The sequence below is a fragment of the Hippoglossus stenolepis genome, chromosome 9 (assembly GCF_022539355.2).
Source record: "Hippoglossus stenolepis isolate QCI-W04-F060 chromosome 9, HSTE1.2, whole genome shotgun sequence".
Taxonomy (NCBI): domain Eukaryota; kingdom Metazoa; phylum Chordata; class Actinopteri; order Pleuronectiformes; family Pleuronectidae; genus Hippoglossus; species Hippoglossus stenolepis.
The window spans coordinates 3,540,450-3,551,824 of record NC_061491.1 but is presented as its reverse complement, the minus strand read 5'-3'; the positions used below and the strand labels follow the sequence as shown (position 1 = coordinate 3,551,824).

Genomic DNA, 11,375 nt, shown 5'->3' with positions numbered 1-11,375 from the left:
GGTGGTACGTAGTAGTGAGTATATGGTTTTGAAGTACAGTATTCTATTCAGCACCTTAACATTTGATTGCAACTCACAGAATCTCAATGGCAAATAAGCAAACTATCTAAAACCATGTGGTGTGGTTAAAAGGCCCGTGGACCCTGAGTTGGGATGTTCTTTGTTTTTCTTTATCTTCATCATGGACATGAAATAAATAAAGCTCCTTCACATCTTCCTTTTAAACAAACTGTTTATTGTAATACAGCTTACAGAGAAACACTTGTTCACCCAGTTATAAACAAACAAAACAATAAAAACAGACTTAATTTACACAGGCATTCTTTAGAAGGTCAGTGGTTTAGTATCCTGCCATAGCAGGGGATGGGGGCAGGGGGCGGGGCGGGGCAGGGGGCAGGGGGCAGGTGGGTGCCGGGGGGAGGGGGTAGAAACAGTAACTAGTTCTCTAGTTTGGGCCTGTTCAAACACTATTTATATCAACATTAGCATAGAGATTTTACCATATCAACTGGAATTCAATCAGAGTTGGCCTTTTTTCATGTTTTGAGCATCAACATATTTTGTGTGAACAACACATAACATTCTCTTGTTGCACATATACAGTAAGTACTGTATTCACATTTTGCAAAAACAAAAGAAAGAACAACGTAATCACCGCATTTCATTACATACTCAATAATAGGTCCTGCCTTCGGATTCATGAGAGAAACGAAACAAATTGAAAACACGTCTGCTTTTCTTTTTCTCCGTTCTTTCGTTTTTAAAACACAACACTGTGGCTGTAGCATGATGCCTTCAGGGGCTCACAGGATGAATGGATACATTGCCGTCCAGGTGGACATGGGATGTGGCCAGTAAAATACTTTGATATAGATTTTTTTTTCCTCTTTACACTTGCATCTCTTATCACTTCAGATGTTGGCTTGTGTTGAGGGAGATGAAGGAACCAGGGGAGGATAAAGTGACACTGACACAAGTGAAGTCGCACAAAGACAAACAAATGGCAAGTTAGATGGAGATATCTGACATCTGAATACTGCCATCTGAGGAATATCCCTTTTTCGAATGTTTAAATCAGATGCATACATGTACAGGACTGTACAAGGAACAGAATGATAATCCTTCTGAATTATCACTGTGTTATCAGTTTTAGCAAAGACACCCTGAACCTAAACAAGACCACATTGTACCATAAACAGCCTCTCTGAAATACCCCAAACGTGGCTTGGATGTGACATGGTGAACTGTATAGAAAAAAATACCCGAGCTGCACTCACGCCTGCCCACAAATGCTGCAACATGAGAGGTTGAATCAGGTGAGGTGGAGTTGTTTCTGCTCTTTGGTGCGTGAGTTAGATCTGCAGTAGGCTTGAATTGAATTCAGTTTGTAACATGCACGTTGATTTCAGTACCGGCACAATTTCCACAACCATGGGTGTCATGGAGTCACGGCTGATCTCTGAGCAAATGGGAGGAAATATGGTTTCGTGAGGAGGCAGCAGGGCTCTTGGCAGTGGCTTTGGTTGCTTAGCAGGTGGATGGATGGGTGCATGTATGTATTCAGTTCTGGTTTTTTGAAGGGGAGTCCAGACAGAAGTAGCGATGTTATTTGTTAGTGGTTGGTCATTATGATCGTTTCCTCCTCCCCCTCCAGGTTCCTGAGTTAGAGGGCCTGATCTTCATATCCATAGGCTTCATTCGAGTGCTCGTGGCCTTTCCAGTGGAACCGGTTCACACCCTGTGGAAGACGAGACAAATCATGCCGTCAATTGTGGAGAGAAAGGACAGGTCATTGGGGGTTGTTTTCTTATCACGTTGCTATTATAGCAAAGCAGCTTCATCGACAGACAAACACATTTATATTGGACAATCTTGAAAGCCCAGGCTTTGTCAGGTGCATGTGATACATATGGTGTGGTTAAGGTTATGGCAAATAAAAAAGTGTCAATAAACTGAATTTATACTTGACACAAGGGTCCAGCATAGATACCTTCAGCTTAGGTTTTGACTAATACTTCTCCTTTTGGTAGAACAACCATGGGCTTTGCAATAATCAATGGTGAAGGAAGTACTCAAATATTTGACTTAAGTAAAATACAAATAAATAGACAAAAAGTAACTCAAGAAAAAGTAAATGTACCATATTAACTTTTCTACTTGTGTAACAGTGTTTTTAAATATACTGTTTACTGTACTGTAATGTTTTAAAGTGATAATACTTGCTCAGTGTAGCCTATTCCCTAATCTAACATACAAATATATAATTAACTGTATATTTACAGAACACAAGAAAAATGCAGACTGCCATATTAATAAAGAATGCTGTCCAAATCCATTTCTTCACCAGTGAGTGACCGATTCCCCTCTTGTTATTGATTACTATTAAACATTTATAAAACAATCTGAAATTGTAACACAATGCATTGTAAAAATGAAGTGAAGTAGAAAGTACAGATATTTGTTGATATATGCATTAGAGTAAAAGTGAAAAGTACCTGCAAATAAATGTGCTTAAGTAACTTACAAATACATGAACAATATTCTTGAATACAGTAACTAAAGTAAATGTACTTTGTTACATCTCAACACTGCTCAGAGTTGCAGAATTACATCCTGGTAACGTTTTCACTTTGTTTCATTAATGAACCGGCGACTACTGTGATGCAGTCGCCATGGTTACGTTCTTTCATTCAATGTGATAGCGAGTGATAAATGTGCTGCGCAGGAAGCATGAGGCGCTCCCTTTGTTAAATGTGTGTTTGTGAGAAAAAGAAGATAACTGACCCTTCCTTACACTTGCTTCTTCTCTTCACTATACAAGGGTATCATTTCTACAAAGGATGGGGGAGATGTGTCCTTCTCTCTACTACAGGCTGTTTTCTTTACATGTCAGTGTATATGATTTAGTGGCATCTAGTGTTGAAGTTGCATATTGCAACCAACTAAAATACTCATCTCACACTGTGAAGCTGAACCTCCAGTGGCCTTCAGGTGACAGAAATGTGACAGTTCCTTTCCAGAGCCAATTTTACTCTATCTACATACATGTGCAATATATAAGGGCTCATTCTAAGCTAATGAAAACACAGTGATTATTAGTTTCCATTGATTTGCCACTAAAAACATAATAATTATAAATATATATTGGATTTTTACTTAATTGTGTCCACCCTACATCTGAACTAAAATGAACTCTTGTCACCCTGAACAGTTTTAACAGAGATTTCATGAGGACACACCTTTAACCCTGGTGCGTCTTTACAGTTTCTGAGGAGACATCAGCTCAACACCAGCTGAGTCAATGTCACAAAGCACAAGGTCAGAGAACCTATGTGGTTTGGGTTAGGAAGACAGTGTAATTTAAAACATCAGGGGCAAACAGCCTCCTGCACTGTAATGAACATTTGGCATTAGACAGAAGTCCTACAGATACTGAGCTGACCAAAGAAACCCTTTCTGTAAGATTTGTTTTGTTGGGAAACACAACTGAGCCCTCTTCAGGCATCCTGTTCTACCCTCATCTGTTAAAGTAATGGAGGATCCTCAGTGACTCTCTGTTTTTGAAGTTGTGATGCAGCAGCAGTGAACTGTACCTTGCTGTGACTGTTATCTCCATATCGTCCCATGAGGTTGACACGGTGACAGTTTTTATACCAGAAGGCTCCCTTATAGGACAGGGCACAGTTGGTGACAGCAATGTCATTGTCATGGTCGTAGGTGGAGAACGGACGGCCGTGGTGGTAGGTCATGGAGTCGCCTACAAACACGAGAGAGAGAGAGCGCATCGATGAAATGAACAGTGGTAGAGGATGAACACTGTAACAAAAACATAGCATTTACAAGAAACCTTTTCACTACCTGGCCACTATATGTGCAACAGACACACATTGTTCTGTTTCAACATATTCTGATTCATATTTTCTTCTTGTCGAATTTATTTATAAGGGCAAATAGATGCAAATTTCTATATGTTAGCTTTATAAAAAAAAATTAAATGCCCTGAAAAGATCCTGAAAGGATACCAAGTCTTCCCAAGAATTCATAGCATAAATAAGAAAAAAATATAGAAAATAAATTTAATACACATAACATTAAAAAAAGTTCCTTCATTTGCATGAATACACACAGGATTATTGACAATGTATTCATTTGTCCAACAAAATTACTTATTTCCTATTTTAGAAATTTTGAATGAAAAAAAACAACTCATGGCCTAAGAAAAATTAACACATATAAATGAATCTATACATTTGTGAGCAGTTTTAAGAGTTGTCTTCAGACAGAAGCAGTGGACTTGAACTAAAGCATTGTGTACACGGCTGCAGGAGTCAGCTTTACCTGCTGTTCCACTGTATCCTCCTACATGGACTTTGTAGCGGGTTCGAGGTTCAGACACAGAGAACTTGTCGTACTGAGCGTAGGCTGCTTCACCCTTGTCTCTCAGGTCCACCCGCAGCTCGTACTGACCTCCAGCTGTGATCTTATGTAGGTTGGCCAGACCTGAGGGAAGGAGGAGATGACATATATGATATAAATATAGATTTTGATGTATACTATATCACAAGATTTTATCTTCAGATAACAAAATATATAGTATTATTAATATGGTATTAATATAACTCAATCATATTTGATAACTGATAACTAGCTGGAATGAAGTTTATATGTTATAAGTATTTCATGTGAATCCAATCAAAAGAATTTCATAATTCAAATTATTATAACTACAATATCTGCATTGACTCCTGCACCTGTTGCAGTTGCCTCATATTTCAGTCTTATCATTTCACTCCTTTTCATCATTGACGCAGGAATTCAGCTCATATCATCCTGAACAGCCACTTTTGAAGCAAACTTATTTATAGCTACAAAAAGAAAAGTAGTTTTGTAATTGGCCACATGGTGGCACTGCCACATCAGTTTCTGACTGTGTGAAGCTTTTAACCAGTAGTGTGCTGTCTGCCAAATTTCATTTCTGTCCTCCTACAGTTTTTGAGTTTTATGCAAAATTATTCATTAATTAAGGGAGATTTCAACGAGCTGTTTAAGGGCTTATGTAGCCTAGTCATGCTATTAATTTTAAAAGTGGAATCATCTTTCAAGCCATCACTCTGTGGGACTATTATCCACTTGGTAAATCTACATGAGACTCAGACTGGTCTCTATCTGAACACTTTACCCACATTTGGTTGCAACTGAATGAAGCAGAGTTATAGTAGTTTGTAATTATCTGACCACACTGACAAAAGCTTGTTTGCTAATGATGGAAAGATGATACATGAGATCTGTTATAGTTGTTTGAGATATGTCTTTAGTTGTTTCATCATGTTTTGCTCATTCCTTGTAAAGAACCAACAAAAAAACTATTAATAAATCATATGAAATCAACTGACAGATATGACTTACAGAGATCAGCACCTAGAGTCCTAGAACGTGTCCCTTAAATCTGAGCAGCATTTTAGCTTTAGAACTATGTTTCTAGCTGAGAGCATGTCGGACCAGCAGAGCATTATTAGAGGAAAATGGGAAAATAAAGACAACCTGCAGCAATCACATAAATATTAGAATCAATGTAGAACTTTTGTACAATGAGTCAGTCCACAGATCTGTGTTCGTACATTTTTCAATGAATTTATAAGCACAAAAAATACATATGTCAGCATTAGTGCTGTCATTGTGTATACATCACCTCTGTTACAAGCTGAACATACTGTTATATCACAGGCTCCTTATGTATTGTGGAACTGTGTGTAGTGATCTGATGTTTGATAGAAATTACCCAGCCAGAATTCATCGTTCATGTCACCGAAGCCGGCAGTGTAATTCTTCCAGTTACGGAAAAACTCCAGTTTCCCGCTCTGACGTCTGAGGAAAATCTGCAAAGGAAACAACAATAATAACTGATGAATATTGTCAGACTGTGTTTTATACAATCAGCTGATGTATTTACGATTCTTGTTTAACACACCCAGCAGACAATACGGAGGCCCTGAGAGGTAAGTGAAACTGTTATTTAATTTATATCTGGCAAAAGCTAAAAAAAATTCTAAAACAAAAACAAAATTAAAACTGAAAATAACTTTTAACTAACCAGAAAAACTAAAAAACAGGATTCAAACCCTGCTCAACATGGGGACTGTGGCTCTTTATGCCACCTCTGCTTTACTGGCAGCAAACCTTCACTGATTAAAATACACACACAATAGAGTACGTAATGTATCTTATGTTTAGATCACAGGCCGAAAATATCACGTGGAAGAAAAGGTAAATGCTTTAGTCCTACTAGACATGAAAGTATCCTGATACAATATTTCTCAAAGAGATGAAACAAAATCAATCAATCAATAAATCAATGGTCCTGCCACAATGCTTCCCTCTCAGGGCTTCCATAATACACATGTAGCAAATGTAAGTCACTGACCCCAAAATAAACTTTGAATGGTAAATGTTCTGAATTTACGTTTAGAACTTTTCTAGTCTCTTTGACCTTTCACAGTGTTTTACAGTACGGGTCACATTCACCCATTCACCCCTTCATGAAAACATATGAGGGAAGTTTGGGGTTGATCAAACCCCCCGTTCTCTAAATACTGGACAACCCGCTCTACCCCCTGAACCACAGCCACATGGTGATAACTCTCTGAAGGTTTGTCACTCTGAGTGACACAGTCAGAAACTGTGATACAAATACCATGCTCATATTGAGCATATAAATCCCTGTCCACAATAATGTCAGAGTGATGTGGATTTGGTCAACAGAGCGTGCAGAGGTCTGTGATCATCCAAATTGTTGTGTGGCCACTACCAACTGAAACTATGTATTGGACTTACAATCCATCCGCCTCCATCGGTGCTCATGTCACAGTAGACCTGGATGGGCTGGCTCTCATCTCCCACCAGATAGATGGTGTACAGGCCGGATGAGGTGTCACCGTTCAGCAGAGCCTGGGAGCAGTCCCTGGGGTATCTGTACAGCACACCAGCTACACACACACACACACACACACACACAATATAATGATAATGTGGACCCGACAGACGTTCTCATAGATACTATCACTGTGAATTTTGCTAATCTTCTTTTGTGGATTATTAAATAATACAGTATTTATGAAAAATAAAATCGGTGTATTTGTCCTCACGCTACATTACTGTTAGTATAGGTTACTGTTAGTACAGTCACACACATACACACACTTATTACTGACAATGGGAGATATACGTTTGATGTGTTGACACGACAAGGGATGAAACCTGTTCATGAATCTACTCACTGGTGGTGAAGACAGAGGAGATGACTCTGCTCCTCTTGGGACCAGCGATGGCCTGCAGCCTGATTGAATACTCTGTGGAGGCGCTGAGCTGAGCCATGTTGTATGATACAGCAGTGGGACTCAGGACCACCTCCTGATGGAAGAAATATGTTCAAACATTTCATTTCCGACATGACCAGTTAGGACCAGAATCAGTGGAGTCCTGGTTCCCACTCACCCGGATGGTGCCGTCTGTGGACTCGTAGCTGAGGATGTATCCGGTGATGTCAGCGCGGGGCGGCTTCCAGGTCAGCATGCAGTTCTCTGTCTGGATGTTACTGGCTGCCAGATCCTGAGGAGCATCCACATCTACACACAAAACAACCTCTTAGAGAATCTCATACTCTATAATTTAAATGTCATGTCATACATTGATGGATATATGGTAAATGTCAGAAGATGCCTTGATAGTTCGACCTATGGAAGTGTTGATAACTAAGAGCAAAGCAATAGAGTACATTACCTCTACATATGGCAAACACAAGTATATGAATTATCACTATGTATAGACATATGTATTATGTAAAGGATAAGTATAGAATAGTTAATATGTTGGAAATGCCTTGATATGTTTCTATATTTGAATAGAATATATATTGAGTACAGAAATATATGATATAGTGATATATTGGACAGTTCTTATCCATGCCTTCATTTTCTACATGTGAGTATAGTGTGTTTGAATAAAAATATAATAATATGTTATCATATGTGAATACATTTTCTCTGTCTGTATTGATTTGTAATGTGTAGCTAATATGTTTCTAGAAATAATAGTGTTCAAAATATTTTTTTGATTTTAATACTGTAGTTGTTTGTCTTTACTGATGTCATGTCTTTTATAATTTGCGTGGACCCCATGGACGAAAAAGCTGATGCTCAACATCAGAAAAAAACACTTTATCTACAGTTTAGGAATCTTTTATGAATTATTTCTTCCTCCTGTTTGTCTCAGAATCTGACAATGTTGAAATTTAGCTGAACCTTGAAACTAAAACAATCAAGTCTGAGAAAGACACAAAGGTTTTAGATTGGACCGCTCACCGGTGGTAAACTCAGTCGTAGTGGCTGCGCTCTTGGACAAGTCCCTCACCGCATACACCTTCACAGTGTAGTGCGTCGCTGGCGTCAGAGAACTCATCTCAAACTCCACCACGTTTCCTGACACACGCTCCATCACTGGAGCCACTGGAACGACACACACACACACAGACAGGATAAGAGAGTGGTTGAGTTGTATGAGAAGAATGTATGAATGTAGCTTCTGAATAATTAGATTTTTCTTTGCATTATTTGCTTTAAAAATCAATCTACATTAGCTCTTCATTTAAATGTAGTAACGATCAATTAAATGTGAGCAGAATCTGACTGCAGTGACAACAGGGCACCAATCAAACGACGGAACCCACTGCTGTCAAAACCTGTTTTTGATCAAAATGCCTGTATTGAAGTAGGATATAAACCTTTGATATATTAGTTTATAGGTACATGTTTATCTACCTGTTTCGATGCTACATACCTGAGTCTGCACTGTAGGTGATGACATATCCGTCTACGGTGGCGATGGCGGGCTGCCAGAGCAGCAGAGCTTCAGTGTCTGTGATATTGATGGCAGTCAGACCACGGGGCTTGTCCAGAGCTGCAACACACAAACACACACACACACACAGTTGGCAGTTGAACAAACTTAAATGTCTGTCCCATTGGACATATGTGTGGAAAGAAGTTAACCTCTGCACCTTTGGTCCTGCTGCTCTTTGAACATAAATTACGACACATTTGTTTGAAGAAAACACTTTACTGATTAATTTTAGCGAACTGGTTTCAAGCTGAAAATATAAAATGTTGCATCTATAATGTGTGTGTGTACTTGTACATATAGATGTGAGGACATTAGGGCTCAACCTCACTTTCTGACCCACTTTTAATGGACATGTTTGAGGGTTGTTGTTGGGTTAGGGTGTGGATCACGGTGAGGATTTTAGTTTTGATGGTTAAGGTTAGGATGAGGGGCTAGGGAATCCATTATGCCAATGAGTGTCATCCCTAAAATAGAAGTACAATAGTGTGTGTGTGTTATAGTGCAGGTTTTCCATGAGCGTTACTGTACCTGTGGTGACACTGTCTGACCCAGGCTCACTCTCCCTCTGACCCTTGACAGCGACAACAGTGACCTCATAGGTGACCCCGGGTGTCAGGTTGGGCAGCACGGTGTGAGACTCGGAGTTATCCACTGTGAGTGTCTTAGCATTACCTGGGAGTCAAAACAACACACACAACAAAGTGAATGTAGAGTGGAGGCTAAATTATTGTGTAAAGTAGTATCTTCCCTTTATTTCCTTGCAAGCCCATCACAATGGACAAAAACAATATGAGACAATATCATGGACTTTGGTGTGAGTAGCCTCCTTTTTATATCACATTATCTGTTGTTCTGATGACTTCAGCGTATTCAAAGTGCTTAAAGAAGTGTCATCTGCATGGCTATAGATTCATATTTAAGTGTCAAACCATACTAATTATAAAGGAAAACTATGGAGGAAACTCTGCCCACTAGTTAGTTACTGAGCTAAACTTAAAATCTTGCACTGCATTTTCATTAGAATGGACGCTGAGTCTGAAAGGAGGAAATTACAATCCTTGGAGTTATCCATCACATACGGCATCACATACTCAAAATAACTTTGATGAAATTGGGAAAAGTTAATGATTGTAATGATGATGATTAATACTAGTAATACTAATAATCATCATCATCATAATCGTCACATGGTTTTTTGATGATTGTTTTTCATTTTCTCTGGACCTCTGTGCCTCATACATTAGCCATAGCCATAATGAGTCACTAGGGGGCAGAATCAGTCTGTCATTAGAGAGAAGAGTTGCCCTACAGATCGTGGACGATTAAATTGATGGAACAGCAATGATAGAAAGTTTACACTGTGAAATATGTATATAAGCAAAGATATAGTTGAAGGTAAACCCTCTGGAGCTCTAGGTTTGAGCCAAATCTCATGTTATTGATACTTTTATGTTTGACGTAGGTTTTATTTTAAAGCTTTGCTGGATTTTTTAATTGGGTAACAAGGCAGATCTTCAATGTTAGTCAGTTGACTGTTGTCCACACATGAGGACACTGACCTCCATGAGCAGGCACATATGTGACCCTGTAGCTGTCCACCCGAGCTCTTGGAACTGCCCAGTGAACGGTGGCGGATGTGTCGGTGACATCAGAGAAGCGGATGCCCTTGGGTGAGCCCAGATCTGGCACAAGCAAGACAGACACAGCAGGTGGGGGCAAAAACAGACCAAAAACAGATGGTTTAGTCAATGTGTGTATAACCCTCTTAGCATGGTGAGGAGAGGAAAATAGAACATACAGTATATGTGGCACTAATCTAAATGAATGCGCAGCATATATGTATATATTATAATATCATATCTGCATGGGAATTAAGCAGGAGACAAGAAAAGACATAGACACAGACACACACACGTATTCTGTTATTGTAGCCAGGGCAGATCCACCACTGAAAGGCACTCGTTTTAGGACAGAGCAAAAGAGCGAGTGTGTAAAAGAGAGTGAGGTAGACAGACAAAGGGGGCCTGGGGAGGCCTGGTCTCATGGAGAAACCCTTTCCAGCTAACAGCAAACCACAGTATCTTGCGTGACAGACCTGAGGGGATTAACTTGCCCCCATTTCATGGAAACACAAAAGTGAAACATGCGCTGTGCTACCCAAGAGTAAAGCCTTACCCCCAGGGAGGACAGGGGACACAGCCAGCGACACCCGTCCTATGTGACATAGACAACTGCCCCCCCACCTCCTTCACAAAGGAGAGACACTGACACATGGGACCAGGCAGTCAATGACATCTGGGAGAACAACTGAACGAAGACAACACAACCAAAGGAGCAGAGTAAAGAGCTGAGTAAATGTCCTGAGTGGGGGTCGACTGCTACAAATTTTCTTTGGGCTTTTTATTTTTGAAGCTGCTATTTTTCAAATTCAATTCAAAGATATTCATTACAGGATGGATACATGTTTGTTAGCAGGATTT

The 11,375-nt window shown here is 39.6% G+C and overlaps 1 protein-coding gene across 4 annotated transcripts in view; it reads right to left on the bottom strand.

Annotated features, from left to right (window-relative positions):
- Positions 1 to 3,351: 3,351 nt before the first annotated feature.
- tncb (tenascin Cb) overlaps positions 3,352 to 11,375 on the bottom strand; it is a 45,970-nt gene continuing 37,946 nt past the window's right edge. For 2 of the 4 annotated variants that reach the window (XM_047341094.1, XM_047341095.1), the window contains exons 13-22: positions 10,455 to 10,577; positions 9,424 to 9,567; positions 8,833 to 8,952; positions 8,358 to 8,501; positions 7,492 to 7,622; positions 7,275 to 7,407; positions 6,832 to 6,983; positions 5,780 to 5,876; positions 4,339 to 4,500; positions 3,352 to 3,757 (exon numbers count right to left, since the gene is read on the bottom strand). In XM_047341094.1, coding sequence (XP_047197050.1) covers positions 3,525 to 3,757; positions 4,339 to 4,500; positions 5,780 to 5,876; positions 6,832 to 6,983; positions 7,275 to 7,407; positions 7,492 to 7,622; positions 8,358 to 8,501; positions 8,833 to 8,952; positions 9,424 to 9,567; positions 10,455 to 10,577 — 1,439 coding nt within the window. In that variant the 3' untranslated portion in view covers positions 3,352 to 3,524. The remainder of the gene's footprint in view (positions 3,758 to 4,338; positions 4,501 to 5,779; positions 5,877 to 6,831; positions 6,984 to 7,274; positions 7,408 to 7,491; positions 7,623 to 8,357; positions 8,502 to 8,832; positions 8,953 to 9,423; positions 9,568 to 10,454; positions 10,578 to 11,375) is intronic. The other 2 variants (XM_047341096.1, XM_047341097.1) reach the window with 2 other exon arrangements.